Genomic DNA, 16,243 nt, shown 5'->3' with positions numbered 1-16,243 from the left:
AATGTACCTACGTGCGAGCATCCAAATACGGCATTTTATTGTGAATCTTTACGGGTATGTGATAGCGTATCATTTTGTATGATAGCGAAACTCGATCATTGCTTTTTAGCCTTGTAAAAAAGAATGGTGGCACATTGTTGTCTAATAATAAGTTACTGACTACGTATGTAATTAAAATGTGTATATAAAATTTATTAATTGTTTATTACCGATGCTTGGATTTAGCATTCATTCTAAACTTGTATTAAATAAATTAATTCAATATAACGTATTTGTTAACTGTTGATATAAATTTTATTTGTTTTTTTTTTCTCTCTTAATTAATAAAAAAACTACACAGGAAAATATATGAATATTAACGATACACTTTCAAATTTATCTCACAAAATAAACACTCTTCAGTAAAAATAGATATTAGAAACAAAACATAATACTCAACAGTATGAAACTTTTTCAGATTCAGATATTTGCTGAGCATGATATTTTATACACACGAAATAACTTTCTTCGTTAAAGAATTCAACCTGAAATATTTTCATAGAATTCGTAATAATGATTTACATCATGATTTCAGCCGAACGTTCAAAGTGATTACCGTGAGGTAAACTCACTTTTGCATATCTAGATTTTTAAAGGTTCTCACAAGGGAACACGATACCATTGCTTCACCGTCGTTGTCTGACAATGAGACGTTATGACTTACAGATCTCATTTTTTGCACGCCTTGCTCACGATTTGTGAATCCGGACCCTCCTGTATTTCTGGATGCACTCAACGAATGCGATTCCTTACAACTGCCTCGGTTACTCTGCAACTCACGGCTTGTCCTCCCGCATCCTTGAGCACGCCCCTGGGTATTATCAACATTTCTCGGAATATGATTGGGTATAGAGCCACGATTTGATGTACGACCACGTCTGGTAATCCCTTCTGCATTCACAGAACCTTGATGAAATCCTCTGGCATAATTTTGGGTGTCACGAGCCGGCCACCTCGGAGTAACATTTGGTGCAGAGCCTCGATTTGTACGACCTCTTTCACTTCTGTTATTCCCTTTCGCATTGACAGAACCTCGATGATAATCGTGGAAGCTCTTTGCCGTTGGTTGACTCGACGTGTGTAATTCAGATGTAGAGATTGAAGGTAAATCTTTACAATTCCTATTACAGAGCTGCACTGTGTCGTTCAATATTTCCATTTCATCATCACTGAAAATTGTCGACTTGGTTTGTTTTACGAATGCAATTTCTTTTGCCAATACATGGTATATATTCACTTTGTATCCACGGAATAAATCAAAATGTTCCTGAAATGCGAAAAATCCAAATGTTAAAATTATTCATATAATTTTTTGGTTTTATGATTAATATTAAACGTGAACATTTTGAAATGATTCATATCATATGTTCATATTTGGAATGCATTGATAATGTCTGTACATTAATTACATACCCTTAGTGCCTTAGCATTTGGTTTAATTTTTATAGCATTGGTAATATATTGACATGCATTTAAAATGTCCTGCATTTCAAAGAGATAATACGATCCAATAGTAATGTTTATCTGTTGTTTTACATGATCAGAGTCTTGTGCGTATTTATTCAACAATTCCAACATGTACGGTAGTGGATCCCAAACACCTTCAACGATTTTCTTACATTTCATGTATTGGCACTCTGCCGCAAAATTTGTGCCCTGTATTGCTGCTGTATAATATGGAAGGGCAGCCTAGAAATTCAATCAATAATTATTAAACGGTTATTCTTCTGCTTTTCACGTATCTATGGACAATAATATTTTAGATATTATATTTTTCGTAATTTGCAATGATACTTTGGTTTAAATCAATGCAGAAAACACCCAGCTGAAATATTAATAAAGCAAATAAGGACGGATTGGCATTTACTGGACATAATTTATAACCCATTACTTCAAAATTTCTGTTGCACTTTTCCTCATATATACCCATGTAGTGTGCATATGCCGGAGAGTTAGGCATCTTTTCAGCTACAAAATCCAAACAATTTTTTGCCAATCGACATTTTTTCATTCGTATAAAACCAAGGGCCAATTGCAGTTGCACTTTGGTGCAATTCGGTTTAAGAGCATAAATTTGCTCATAGATTTTATTAGCTTCATCGTAGTTTCCAGACTCTCGATACATTTGAGCCAAAGATACACCGAACAAAACTCTTTTTGAAATTTTGTAAGCTGTCTCGAAGGCTTTTGCTTCTTGTTGATTTGGCCGGTTAGCTAGAGAATTATCCCTCCTTCTCAATCTTCTGTAATTTTTTCCCAACAAAAAATACCATTTGCCATTGTCAGTTTCGTATTCAATAGCTTTCTGTGCATATGTTATCGCCTCCAATTTATCGGTTGCATTATACAGTGACCAGGCTAAACACTTGCATCCATTCAACATAGCCAATTCCACGTTATTCATGCCATCAATAGGACAAATCCTCTTCAAAAGGTCATTCGCTTCTTTCAACTGTTCCAGCTTCTTGAGCACATGGTATTTCGTTCCAATTAAAATATGTTGTAAAACGTTTTCTACGTTTACAAGTGTTTTCCTGGTATTAAAAGAGAAAATTTCAGTAATAAAATGAAGCATGAATAGTCAGTAACATTACTGTAACGATGCATGTTTAGGAAAAATCGTTACTTCGCACCTTTAGAAATGTATGAAATTTGGTAAACCATGATAAACAAAACATACTCTTATTTTGAAAAGCCAACTTCCTTAAAGTTATTCTAAAATTGTGCATTTATGATTTTTTCACTAGATGTTTCGTTACATTAACGTTACTATCTTCAACCTCATATAATGTAATTTGGTAAGCTTGACCGGTTTTATAACCAGTTCTGGTAAACTATTTAAATAAACATATGGATCAGTCAAAAATTAAGGACACGCAAATATTTGAAATATCTGAAGCGATCCATGTGAATTCACTCTGAAGTGCAACAAGCCACAACATATAAACTTATGTTGGTGATACTAGATTGTTAAAACGGAAATTTGGGTACAAACTTTTCTTTAATATCTGTCAAACACTTTTCAGCATCCATAATGCATTGGGTGGCAGCCGACAGCTCATCATTTAATGTATTTTCGTACACTAGCAAAAGATGATATATCACTACAAATTCTGGAAAATCGTCTTGTATATCAGTAACAGTTTCCAAACGATATTCGATTGTGTCCAGTAATTTAATTCGACTTTTAATAGTATCCTCCATGTCCCAAGTGAACGGACAGCTGAGTTCCATTCTAAATTGACGATTCGTATCAATTTCCAAACTTTCCTGAGATGCAGAGGAAACTACTATAAAACATTAAAAAGTTATGCCAGCATTATTAATTATTCTGAGTCTTCTTGACGAATATGGTGAACTTCGATTTTATTAAGACATCAATATAAAAATTATTCTACCTAAATTAATTACGTTAGCCCGCGAAATGTCAACAACATAGCCACCTATATACTATAACCTGATCATTATCGTACAAAGTTAAAAAAAAAAAAAAGTCGAAGCTTTACATTCACACAAAGCCACGAATTTCGATAGAATACTTTTTGTATTGAAAAAATTCAAGGATGCTCATTTTTGTTTGAAAACGCGTGATCCAAGCTTCACTGCGCAGAGGTGGTTAAGTACGTACATACATACATGTAGGGACCACGCAGAGTAATGCTTACTGTTGAATATCGAGTCGCTTAAATGTAAATTAAAATGTTGATTAAATACCTGTTTCTTCATCCGTGGTTATATCACTCATGATTCCAAGTTTTTAGAATTGTTGTAACGCTTGAGCTAAATAATATCCAAATCGACCCAGCGAATCACGTGTGCATCCTGCGTCATAGACATGCATACACGAAAAATGAGAAAGATGGGGATTCCCCGTGTATTTCCGAGTTACCAACGTTATTCATTGCAGTGCTGGTTTATCTCACACATACGTTAAATATTGGTATCTAAAACTCGGGTGGAACGCAACAACTCTTGACGGTGCTGCACTCTACGCCAGTTTTCACCGTGGATTCTAATTCTAGGGAACCCACACTCCGTTCATTTCAGTAATTTCAGTTCAGTTCGGTGCCATTCGGTGCGAGCACCGTGGCGGACACGGCAGAACCATAGGCAGACACGAATTACGTAGTGAGTAGTGTGTGGTAGTGAGCTCAAAGATGTGGCTAGGTATTTAGAGGTTCCCGCGGGTTTTTCATGAATTCTAAACAATTCTGTGATATCTGATTTTGCAATTGTGGATAAGTGAACATAAAGGCTATAAAGTGATCCGGTGATAAAACTCGACGAACGTGGAATTTTACTAGCTAATGTCAACAGATTTTTCATAGCAAAAACGGGTGAGTAATTTTCAAATCTCGGCATGTTTACATCTGTATAATATATGTGCATTGAGCCGCGTGTGACCACTGAAACGTAACCTATTGACAGAGTATTAAAGTTTTGAATTTCACGCAAAGTTGGGTAAATATTATTGAAGCGTTATATTTATACCCTTTTTAGAAAACTTCTTGGAAACAAGTTTCGGAATATGATATATTCGAAAAATGGTCAAAACCATGTCAACGGTTCAATTTCGATGTATTATCGCTCACTCTGTAAATGAATATTCTACAAATTATTTAAACAATAAGTATTTTATGATGTTATTATCAAAAATATATCTTAGGTATGATTTGTAGAATATCCATTTACAAATGAAATGTGAAAAATTTTTGAAAGTTGGCGTAAAAAAGGAAAATGTTCAACCATATGAGCTCCATCTAAAGTTGTTAATAACTGAGTTTATAAATAAAAAATATTGGTTTTTGAGTTTTGTTTGTACAAAGCAAATATCGGTTCAATGAAATTGAACTCGATCATCCACATTTTCACATTTTAAACCTTTTTTTCGCATCTTTTTTGACTCGACCGACTAACAATAGCCAAAAATTACATGCATGTGAGTTTGAATGAATCCCCGAAGGCTCGATGATGGAAGTGAATCTTATTTTTAGAATCACTGAATAACTTTATTTTATTTATTTTGTCTTGACAAGGAATTGTTATGTGACATACATTAGTTGTTTTACAATTAAAAATCAAACATTACTTATCGTACAGTATATTTAAATAAATTAAAGCGATACATATTAGTTTCACTTTATTACTCCTATGTTTGATTAATCTTTTCATTTTCATAAAGTTACAAATAATTAATCACTCCGGCAAAACCGTTTCTAATCAAATCCTCTGATTGGCATAACTGTAGGCGAATGTCCAGATTTTCAATCATCTTGCATAGTAAAAATCTTTCACTATGATTTCTTTCTCATGTAATTGGAATATTTAAATGTCTCGCCGATTATGGATGAAAGTTCGCGCTTCATCATTATCAATACATTAAGACTATTTAAACAAAATAGACTACTAACAAAAATTTGAAACAACTGTTTAAGAAATATTCGCATTTAAAATTTCAAGGATAATGGAGAAAATCTTGCTGCAAAATGTAATTTGCATAATTTTTCTGTGCATATTATTTAAATCACGTGCGCGACAGAAATATTCGTATTTTTGCCAGGCATCTACAATAATCAACATATCGTTGTACAAATTTATCTCTGCATACGAGTATTGCACCATTGACGCTATTTGAATCATAGGAAATAGATGCAAACGTCATTGCAACAGTTTATACACTATTTGGATAGTAGTAAATATAAATGCAGAGTAAAGCGGAAGATATTGAGTAGCTAATAATTCACAAACAATAACCACCTATCGACAGTTACTTTATGTTACTACGGATTCTTATACCTAAACAATAGCATCAGTCAAAATTTAACAAATCAGCAAAGTCCCCCTTCATACTCATCTTCCGGCTCTTCTTCTTTTGTTGAACTTTCTTTTGGCTCTATGACCGGATTTGCTTTTGGATTGCCTTGACCGACTTGTCCGCTAGCAACGTCTGCAGCATTGTCTTCCTGTTACAAAAAAGAATATATCGTCTTTAACAATTTATGGTGATAAACCTTACTTCAGATGAACACATCGAGAGTTGTACTCAACAGCTGGTCACAAAATGTAACTCGAGCCCAGCGACCATTACCTGATTAACTTCAGCCTCAACCGTCGCTTGGCTAGTAAGTTTGGTAGCATTTGGCGATATGTAAGAAGCTGCGGCATTTGGTCGAACACCAGCCGGTGGAACTGCATATTCTACTTGCGGCAGAGGAAGCCCTCTTGCTAATTTGGCGTATTCTACATCCATGTGTTTGATGAAAGGACTGTTCAATGCTGACCTTGCAGAATCTGCATCCTCGTTGTCGTAGGCCTGTAGTAGCATTTCCAGAGTTTGTACCTGTGGAAAATGCCAATTTTACATTATTATACGTCCTTTACATGCCTTAATTAATAACGATTCCTTTAGTCTACTTGCCTCGGGAACGTCGCAGTAGTTTCCCCATTCTTTGAACGCCTTTTCTGCTGCCACTTGATCCCCTCTGGCGAGTTGAACCAATACTAGTGCTACCGCTAGTCGTCCTACAGACGGAGTGTGATCTATCTGTTGATGCATTCCAATCTCCCTACGAATCGCGTCTGCAGCTTGATCGTACATTTTTAGTTTTACTAGAATTCTAGCTACTTTGCTCATGTATTCAGCCGCTTGTCTCGGACTGTCTTCACTCTGTAACATTTTATAGCCGTATTATTTTTTAATCTCTAACGCTGGAAATACTATCAGGCTTTTTGTCATTATGAAATTATTTCTTATACCATAACAACATCAGCTGCACGCTTGTACAACTCCAGAGCTTGTGCGGGTTCAGTAGCTTCCAATAATTTAGCTGCTTTATCCAGTACCGAAGCACCTGATTCAGGTGAGCCGTGTTGCTGATATAACGAACATGCAGAATGTGCCAATTTCGGTACTTCGGTTAAATTTCCTAATTCCTTGCACACTAGAAGTGCCTGTTCCATACTCCTACACAACATTATTAGTCATTTTATTTAGTTTATGAAACCACCATTTGTATGCTCAACATTTTTTTTTTTGAAGGTGCTTATGCAAACTATTTTTAGAAAGCCTTTTATACTTATGAAAACGGATATTTGTTTTATATCAATTTCGTACAATTTGGGAGTAAAATCATAGCCATGGCAAAGAATGCTAAGACTAGATCTGATCTAGATTCGATCTAGATCTGGATCAAATTAAAACGAATATGGTTCGGTAAATTATTTTAACACTTGAGATAATTATTTGAAACAAAAACAATGCTGATTTGCATACATTGGTTTTTATTATTCTGTATTTGGAAAATATTTTTCATTTTCGCTTTTTTTCATCCACTTGATAAAATACCGTATGTCCAGTTTCTATAAACCAAGCATCGTTTTCCAAGTTTTAAAGTCTGCTTGAGTCTTTGAGTCAATTGGCCATACTTACTTTGCAGCGTGAAACCATCTATTAAACTAATTAAGGATTTAACTATAAACCAGAGAAAAAATTGTTCCGTCGAAACAGATGAAAACTCTGACGCATGATCTGCATGTTTTATACTGATTCAAAAACTTTCGATTTCGATATAAGAAAATTATGTACAGAATTCATCGTTAATGAAAAAGTAAACCATGAAAATTCAAAAAACACTGATCGATGTTTGAAAGGATACGATCTGTTCTGTTTGTGACAGTCTGAAGCCTTCATTAGGCATTCCTTGCACTGTTGAAAAGCTTTTGCATTTCGAAAACAGGTGGCTGTTGAATGGAAGGAGAAGATTAAATATTGACAGTAATGAGGCGCGCAAATATATTATCGCATGGTATATTTACCCGCATGGGAGTATTCATCAGCAGCGATTTCAAAATCAGGTCTCCACTTTAAAAGTGACGTTTTTAAACTAGGGGAGAAAATTAATAAATTATTATGATCTAAATTAATGGTACGTTTTTACTGGTTAGGGAGTTAAAATGATCAAATTCTTTTCTAATTTGGATTGATGTACTAAGAAAAAAATCTCACCTTTTTTCGGCCTGCCGAATGTGGGCCATTCCTTCCTCCATTTTTGACATTTTTCTCAAAATGTTGGCTCACGTTTGTAAAATCACTTTGTTTTTTCGCAAAAATATTACTGTCAAATTTTCTTGTGTCAAATCAATTCAATCCGTGAAATGCAGACGACGTATTCCGTACTACGAAGCAGAAACCTTGGGCGTGTTCGTAAACTCATTTGAAAATGTCCTGACAATGAGTCACGAAAACTAGACGAAAATATGGTACTTTGTAAAATCCTGTAGATGGCGTCTCAGAATCGCATGATGGATAAAAAAAAAAAAAAAAAAAAAAACATCACCCTACCGCGAATGAAGTTTATGGAGCGAATACACGACATGTTTATATTTGATTTTCAAATTCACAGTCGCGTCCCTCGGTGATACAATAATTACTTATAAAATCTGATTGAAATATCGACGAAAACGAAGTCAAACTCAATTGAAACGTCACCACTTGCTGATATTCTACTTTTTATTTACCTTCCGTTGAAAATCATTCAATCGTAAAAGCTAAAGGTAAGTGCATCAATTTTTCTCATCACGTTGTCTAAATTCTCGGTATCGTAGTTTTTATAACCTCAAAATTTCTCTCACTTTTTTCGACGAATTTTCTGCCATTGTAAAACGTGTTTTAATATTTCACGACAATATAATTTTGAAATTCTCTCTTCGCGAATTAACGAATAATGCTTCACCTCAATAGATGGCTGAGAGATTAGAAGACTTGAATCTCCCTAATGCTGTTGTAACAAGAATAATTAAGGAATCTCTGCCGGACGGAGTCAATATTGGCAAAGAAGCACGAGCGGCGGTCGCAAAAGCTGCTTCGATTTTTATATTGTACATAACGTCAACTGCCAATACAATCGCTAAAAAAGGAAAAAGAAAAACTATCAGTGGTACTGACGTTATTCAAGCTATTGAAGAAATTGAGTTTGACCAATTTCTTGAACCGCTCCAAGAGGCATTGGAAAATTTCAAAAAGTCACAGAAGGAAAAAAAGGATGCGACTACAAAGAGAAAACAACAGAAGAAAGATGACGAAGAAGTGGAAGAAATCGTTTGCGAAGACGCTGAGTAGCTTCTACTTTTTTTTGCATTTTTTACATTCACACACTATTTAATACATCGGATTTTTAACTTAAGTATATGTATAGGCTGTGTGTAAACCACAATTTATATTGAATAATATAAGAATATTTTTTTTTTTCACTCAAATCCTGATTATTATTATTATTTTCCCCTCGAAGTATCTACTTATGTTTTATTACTTTCTCCTTTTCCAAATTGACATTATCATGAATCGTTAATGTGACACCTGTGCTTTTACAAAATCATTACTGCAATACATTTTGTACAAGTGGGTCATGTGATGGAAGGGTTGCATACTATTCTGACAAAGTTTTGGTGAGTCACCAGGCTTCCGCTTTTTTGAATTGTATCACGAATTCAATAGTTTGTGGCATTGAATTGTATGACGAACAATATGCAAACAGTCTCAGAAAATTTTATTAATTGTATATAAGACAATATTGGTGTGAGAGTAAATAGATTACATAATATTTATGCAGAAATCGTTCGTTAAAGTGTGTATCTCAATGGGTACATAATAATATACATAGTAATATATATATACATATACATGTAGTTTTCTTTTTTTTCATTCAATATCATTAGATCAATAATTGAACAATCTTGCAAGCTTACAGTAATGGTAGGTATAGACTATAGGGTTAAAAAACATTTACTCCGCTTGTTCTAAAACTCCGTATGAGAATAAGAAAGATTAGCAATGTTCTTTCTATGTGGATTTTTAAATCAAGTGCAGAATGTGCGGTATAGGAAATGACTACAATTCGATCATTCTATGCTAAATTAATGGAATTTTTCATTTCACTACGAACAGTGTTTAGTATTCTGTTTACCAATAGTAGTGAGTCTAATCAATTAGAGACATGCCTATCGAATCCATATTTCGTTCTGTAATATTGGTTTACTTTGTGTCTTCTCCTTCACTATGTTATAAAGTTATATCTTATGCCTAGCTTATATCTCAGTTCCGTTTACTTACTTTACATAGGTAAACACATCGCAATAATATCTTATATGTAAGAATTAATTGTATGTGTATATATGGCACTTTATGTTTACAAAACATGCAAAGAAAGACTAGCATAAAATTATTGACTACTCAAGCTACTATTTCTTGATCAGCGCTGTTTATTAAAATTGAACGAATTCTAATTATTTCTAGTAATCAAAGAATTTTTCATCTGAATTAACTGCGATGTATATATATAGCGCCGCCTTCCAATAGTTAGGCATTCTTAACGAGTAGTACCACTTAAATGTTATTTAGCAAAAATTTACCATTACTCGTAGTTTAGAATAATTTCGGATCATTTTCATATCCTGCATTAGTAATTGTAATCATACTTGGCTTTACTATTCATATTTTAACAGTAGTTTAGAAACTTTTAAGGACATTTAAATTCTTTAATATCGTTCTTTGAGAAATGTAATTTTGATAGAAAAATTTATAAGCAAATAAACATTAAAAATTCTATATCAAATGTATATAAATATTATACATAGATATTTATGATTTGCATTTTCGATAAGTGCTCATCAACTTGAATCATAGATTTTGGTTGAAACTTGTCCAATATTTTGATACTTAACTTGAGAATGAAATATACATCACCATGAAAAATATTTTATAATAAAAATTGTTTGTCTTGCACATTCAATTCTGTCTCTATTTCAGTACACAAAGAAAGAAAGAAATCTGTAGAAATAACAAGACATTATCCAAGCATTTTTATCATTGGCTTTCTGAGATGTTCACACTATTTTTAAATACTGGATAAATATGCAATGATTTTCTTATGGAAACATCATGTTCTCTTGAGCTTCGCACATTAAGTCTAGTCTGTATAGTGATGCAAGTATGCAAATTTTATCCAAGGATCTACTTGCATCAACCATAACACAATAGATATTTTAAAATAAAAGATAGAATATTTTTACAAACCAACTTTTATGTCTTCATAATACAAAACAGGGGTATGGCGTTGTTTTCTTTCACACTTTGCAGTTCACCAAATCGTCTGACTAATTAAAACATTCTTCAAATGTTGTGCGAGTTTTGTAGAACATATCGCTGTGATCATGTTGTTAAAACTCGTATTCTACGCTCAACAACACTGCGACACATTGGACACTCCGTTGCTACTTTATTCGCACATTCTGTGCAACAGCACATGTGTCCACAGGGAAGGAAAATAACTTGACACTGAAATATGCAATGAAACAGGTTGTCGCATTACAAGGAAACATGTTAAATTTTCAATTTTGAAACTGAATATTATGAAACTCACAGCCATGTCGAGGCAGATAACACATTCCGTGGAATTTATGCCCTGTGAATCTTCGTTTTTATCCATCTTAGAACTTGTGCCAACTTTGTCTTCTGGAGCAGACGGTACGACAGATGGTATCTCGTGCAAATGCTCGCTAGCATGCAGCTTTTTCTCTGCTAGATAATTTTCTGTAGCTAATATGATTGCTGTTCGATCATTTGCGCTCTTGATTCCAACCTGTGAAAAAACAATTGCCAAATTATTCAGTTTTTGAAGTTGATTTCGATTCATAGTTTTCCATTTTCTTTGATAATTTTATGTCCTCACCTCTATTAAATCCTCATGAGTAATATGTGGCAAAAGTGACTGTATTGTACTCAAAAATGGGAGACAATGCATCACTCCTGCAATAGCTAAATGTCTGACTAACATTGGCTCCAGTGTCTCCAGTAAGCCTTGAGGCCTGGTTTCCATGAGTGATTGGTATTGCATTAGCCAGAATTGGCTGCCTCTTCTTGAACTCTTTAATAGTAAAAACGTAAATGTTCAGTTATTTTTGCTCGATACCACAATTACCGCACAAATCTATGCTCAAAACTTGAAAAGTTTCAAATGTGGAAGAAGATATTAAATATATTACTCACATCTGTATGTTGCTGTTGCGCAATTTGATTAATGGTTTCTATTAGCTGTTGTCTCCGATTTTCCTGCTGCTGTAACAAGTCCATAAGAATGATACTCAAGGTCACCCTTTTGTCAGCGATATCATTCTGAAAGAGAAAGTTTCAAATATGATTAATTGGATATTTGCTTTTGTATGTCATAGGAGTTGCAATAATCTAGATAAATTTTCACGGATGATTGCAGTAATTGAATTTCTTACGATCTGCTGGTTTGTTTCTAATTTTCGTTTTTCCAACTCAATGGCGGTGAGATTCGCAAGCTGCGCTTGAACAAGATTAACTTGTTGCACGATACTCCAGGAGCGTGTATCACTGCGTTCAAGTAACGCAGTGACAGCAGCCTTTTGTAGTGCTTCATCTTTACGCAGACTGATTACTAAATCTTGCCTTGTTCTTTCTTGATCTTGTACTATCTGCGTTAAGTGATCATTGTTTCTTACTTCTCTGTAATGAAATTTAGGAATTAATAGTCTCGTGAAATTAAATAGTCTGAAGATAATCAGTTTTTCCTTTCAATGCTTACAAGCCCAGTAAAGATTGGGCGGTATAATCACGGAATTTGGTATACTCTTCAAGTTTTTGTTCAGTTAGAAGTTCCTGTCCCAGCAACTCTTCCATAGCACCTGAAAAAATAATATGTAGGAATTTTATTTCATGTCAAAATGTATCAGTATTGTTGTACAAAAATCTTCTAACTTACTGAGGGTGTCTTTTGTACGCAAATTGAATTGTGCCGAATGACTTGCCGCCAGTAATTGAACTTCCTCGAGTTTTTCTTTCTCCAAAAGTTCTGCCTGGCTCTGTCTCTCTTCTTCGCTATGATGCAGGAATTCCTTGATCACATTGTCAGCTTCTTTTTCAGCTGAAATATCATTGGAGTATGAGTTTTTATCTAAAAAAATTTTTTTTTATATTACAGTCGTCAATAACCAGTGCTTTACCATTATAGATATAAGATAGCAAGCGTGCCCGATCATTGTCTCTTTCCTGTTGAACCTTTTCGATTTCTTGCTCCAACTGTGTTTGTTGCAACGCCAAATCCTCCAGTAGCTTTGAATTCGTAGTATTAAATAAAATGGAAATTGGATTTCAACAAGTTTTTCTCACCTTTTCTCTGTGAGCTTTTATTGAGGACTGCAATTCGTGCTCATATTTTTGTTGCTCGCGAATATTTTTCTCCACTTCTAAAAGCGCGTGTTGTCGGTGTTCCTGAATTAAATACATATTGTTAGTAGAGTAAATTGGTGCTACACATCAAGCTAATTTCGGCACCCAAATTGAAAGTGCTGAGAAAACAAAACGCTCACATTACTACATCCAAAGAGAAACAAAAAGTGTGCAATGAAGGAATGAATAGCAAATGAATTGATCATTTAAACTGGTAAAGTAAAATTTTCACGAATGATAACGTTCTTACATTTCTTCAACGACTATTTTCAAAAATTTACCTTGGGTTACCGAATACGTATAAAATATGAAAATTGAAATAGGTAGTTATGAGTAAATATTAATTATGTATGAATAGTGAGCAATAATTTGGAACCTACAATGTGCGTTAAGCTATGAGGATAATGTTGCAATGAAAAATAAATGAAGCTTACGAACAACGTAAAAACATGCCTTGTTTTTTTCTAACTTCATTAACGTCGCCTAAAAATGGAAAATTATAAAATGATTAACTATGGCGGTGCAGTGGTTACAACATAGATCCATCGATGAAAAATATCAATAAGTTGAACCTGAATATCATTGTCTACATTCTGATAGCTCATTTGTCTATTTTCAGAGCTTGAATTTCGACTGGTGTTCGTTGTTTGGATACAATTTTCCGGGGTGTATTCAACTCCAGATTCCTTAGCCAGAAACGCAACTATCACAACAACGCCACCAGATATTACGTCCTGTGGTGGGTAAGAAAGTTTCAGTCCTTCAATTTTTATCTCTGATAACAACTGTGAGTAACCTAGTGATTTTGGTAGCTTATCGAGGTGTTTGTTATGGCTTATGTCAAGCACGGTGAGCCGGCGTAGCTCTCCCATTGGTTCCGGTAAATATTTCAAGTTATTTTGAGCGACATTCAGAACTGATAAATTTGTTAGATTGAGTATTTCAATTGGTAACTTCCTGATCGTATTATTTTGTAGATACAGTTCCTGCAAGCAAAAAAATAATCAACAATTTACATTCGTACTGTACGGTTGTGGAGTATCCACATTTGTTAGTGACATTATCGATGTCTCATTGAAAGAACCACTATGAATTACTTTTGATAAATTGAGTACATACAAAATTTATTACTCATATAATAAAAAAACGTTTATATCACTCATAAAGATATAGGGTTTTGGGAAAGTTATTTCTGTCATTTATTATTGTTATTGGCAACTGACGATGGTTGGCTAGATCAAACAAATTGAAGGTTTTTACAAAGATAACTTGGTTTTCACAAAATTTGTAGAATCCCAGGCGTTTACTTTAACAAATTGATTTTATAATAATGCTAGAAAAAAGCCTATATTTGAGTTGTTATTTTTATTGCACGAAGAAAATGTAATTCTAAATAGAAGAAAATTTTTAACTGAGAAGAATCACGTTTTGCCGATTAACGATTTTTAGAAAGCTTGAATGTCTATTCACATCGCTGATTTCTTTTATGTACCTGAACACTTTAATTGATCAAGCTTGATCTAAACAAGTTCCAACAATAAATTAATAGATTAGCACAATTTTTAACCATAATTTTACTTGGTTTCATTCACACCTCCGGAATTTATAATCGTAACTCACTATCAGTGGCAACTCGAGTTTTTGATCAAGCTTGCTCGATTGAAATTTCAGACGCATCCTTGGAATAATCAGAGTTTAAAAAAAAATGTTCACAAGGTGACTGAATCTGCATTTCAATAAATTAGTAAAGCGAGTCGCAATCGCGTTTTCCGAATTGCATTACATTACCTTGAGCGATGTAAGGTAAGCTATATCGCTTGGTAAAAAAGTAAAGCAATTGTCGTGTAGATCCAATACTGTGAGAAGGGATAGATCGCTTAAGGCACCACCTCCTGACAGCGAACTTAACTTGTTGCATTGCATCCATAGAACTTTTTTCCTAAATACTTTACACAGAGAATATATACCAGACGGAACATTCTTCAGCGCACATTCCGATATATCAAATACCGGCTCTGGATTTTCTCGAGCCTGGAAAAAAAAACATTATGTAAATCTTACATAAATCGATCATTTTTTTTTTGTGTAATGCAACTTGCATAATTTCTCGTTTTCCCTTCTGCTCTTTTTTCCTTGCATTCACTCTTTTCGACATCTGAATAAACAACTCAATTACGTCATGACTCATAGGTTTATTATCAACGGTTGATGAAATATGTGTGTCATTAGTTTGTACGTTATTTTTATTCGTATATTTTCACTTTGGAATGGTTAAATATTAGCGCGCAATACGATAAATCGTGATGTTGCTTTTCCAAAATAACAGCTAGCTGATCGTTGTTTTCAATCTCGAAATGTATAAATACTGATGCATAAATGTAGAAATGCTTCTGAAATGAAAGAAACGACACTTACCAGATACAATTTGTGTTCGAGGCGAGCTTTGTAGTCGACTTGGACTTTATTTCCATATTTTCCCAAATTTGACATGATTGATTCGATGTGAAAGCAGCAAAAAAACATGACGAATACACCTCAGCACGTGTCATCGTGCCATTGCAATGAATTTAAGACATATCTGGGATTCTGACATTTAAGTTTATTACGTTTTTCTTAAAACCAAACCAACACTCACGATGACTCCCTTCTTCTTTCTCCGCCCTTCCATTCGCAGCGTTTATCAACATGCATAAACCTAGCGTAAACCGCATTAAAATTCTAAGTACAAAATATCTAAACAATAACCGTTTTCTGTTGGTAATTTCTGAATTCCTCATCTTTGATCGTTGATAATGCAGGATTTCACAGTCTTATCGACTACCGGTATTACAGTTGTTGTTTGCTAATTTTCAGACTTACCAACAGATGGTATCGGTATTCAAACATTTTCTTACTTTCATCTTTCATTCCCAAATTATCAGAAATGATTCTTTGTAAATTTGAAATTCATACTGA

The 16,243-nt window shown here is 34.1% G+C and overlaps 5 protein-coding genes across 10 annotated transcripts in view; 2 read left to right on the top strand and 3 right to left on the bottom strand.

The window, feature by feature from the left end:
• Positions 1 to 299: 299 nt before the first annotated feature.
• Positions 300 to 3,935, bottom strand: LOC124298297 (uncharacterized). 2 transcript variants are annotated; one of them, XM_046750120.1, is made up of 5 exons: positions 3,754 to 3,935; positions 3,035 to 3,329; positions 1,931 to 2,573; positions 1,453 to 1,728; positions 300 to 1,306 (listed from the first exon to the last, which is right to left on the bottom strand). In XM_046750120.1, the coding sequence occupies exons 1-5, from the start codon at positions 3,782 to 3,784 to the stop codon at positions 608 to 610; spliced, it is 1,944 nt and encodes a 647-aa protein (XP_046606076.1). In that variant the 5' UTR covers positions 3,785 to 3,935; the 3' UTR covers positions 300 to 607. The 2 variants fall into 2 exon arrangements, with proteins under 2 accessions (XP_046606076.1, XP_046606077.1); XM_046750121.1 differs by having other exon boundaries at positions 3,035 to 3,326.
• Positions 3,936 to 4,085: 150 nt separating this feature from the next.
• LOC124299223 (uncharacterized protein C1orf112 homolog) overlaps positions 4,086 to 16,243 on the top strand; it is a 32,721-nt gene continuing 20,563 nt past the window's right edge. The window contains exon 1 of the mRNA XM_046752275.1: positions 4,086 to 4,376. The gene's annotated coding sequence lies outside the window, so the exon portion shown is untranslated. The remainder of the gene's footprint in view (positions 4,377 to 16,243) is intronic.
• Positions 5,024 to 8,239, bottom strand: LOC124299226 (gamma-soluble NSF attachment protein-like). Of its 2 annotated transcripts, XM_046752285.1 has the most exons (8): positions 8,045 to 8,239; positions 7,855 to 7,922; positions 7,695 to 7,779; positions 7,469 to 7,486; positions 6,796 to 7,003; positions 6,458 to 6,706; positions 6,128 to 6,379; positions 5,024 to 6,002 (listed from the first exon to the last, which is right to left on the bottom strand). In XM_046752285.1, exons 1-8 carry the CDS (start codon positions 8,092 to 8,094, stop codon positions 5,868 to 5,870), a joined length of 1,065 nt encoding a protein of 354 aa, XP_046608241.1. In that variant the 5' UTR covers positions 8,095 to 8,239; the 3' UTR covers positions 5,024 to 5,867. The 2 variants fall into 2 exon arrangements, with proteins under 2 accessions (XP_046608241.1, XP_046608242.1); XM_046752286.1 differs by lacking the exons at positions 7,469 to 7,486; positions 7,695 to 7,779; positions 7,855 to 7,922.
• LOC124299229 (DNA polymerase epsilon subunit 3) lies at positions 8,370 to 10,425 on the top strand. The gene is made up of 2 exons (XM_046752288.1): positions 8,370 to 8,592; positions 8,780 to 10,425. The coding sequence occupies exon 2, from the start codon at positions 8,780 to 8,782 to the stop codon at positions 9,155 to 9,157; it is 378 nt and encodes a 125-aa protein (XP_046608244.1). The 5' UTR covers positions 8,370 to 8,592; the 3' UTR covers positions 9,158 to 10,425.
• Positions 9,660 to 15,959, bottom strand: LOC124299224 (E3 ubiquitin-protein ligase LRSAM1-like). Of its 4 annotated transcripts, none has more exons than XM_046752277.1 (13): positions 15,704 to 15,959; positions 15,077 to 15,319; positions 13,861 to 14,274; positions 13,727 to 13,771; positions 13,229 to 13,330; positions 13,063 to 13,171; positions 12,822 to 12,983; positions 12,645 to 12,744; positions 12,322 to 12,565; positions 12,083 to 12,208; positions 11,766 to 11,960; positions 11,457 to 11,675; positions 9,660 to 11,371 (listed from the first exon to the last, which is right to left on the bottom strand). In XM_046752277.1, the coding sequence occupies exons 1-13, from the start codon at positions 15,809 to 15,811 to the stop codon at positions 11,246 to 11,248; spliced, it is 2,193 nt and encodes a 730-aa protein (XP_046608233.1). In that variant the 5' UTR covers positions 15,812 to 15,959; the 3' UTR covers positions 9,660 to 11,245. The 4 variants fall into 4 exon arrangements, with proteins under 4 accessions (XP_046608233.1, XP_046608235.1, XP_046608236.1 ...); XM_046752279.1 differs by having other exon boundaries at positions 13,742 to 13,771; XM_046752280.1 differs by lacking the exon at positions 13,727 to 13,771 and having other exon boundaries at positions 15,704 to 15,958.

The sequence above is a fragment of the Neodiprion virginianus genome, chromosome 2 (assembly GCF_021901495.1).
Source record: "Neodiprion virginianus isolate iyNeoVirg1 chromosome 2, iyNeoVirg1.1, whole genome shotgun sequence".
Lineage (NCBI taxonomy): Eukaryota > Metazoa > Arthropoda > Insecta > Hymenoptera > Diprionidae > Neodiprion > Neodiprion virginianus.
The sequence above is the reverse complement of the archived record's forward strand: the minus strand, read 5'-3'. Positions and strand labels throughout refer to the sequence as shown.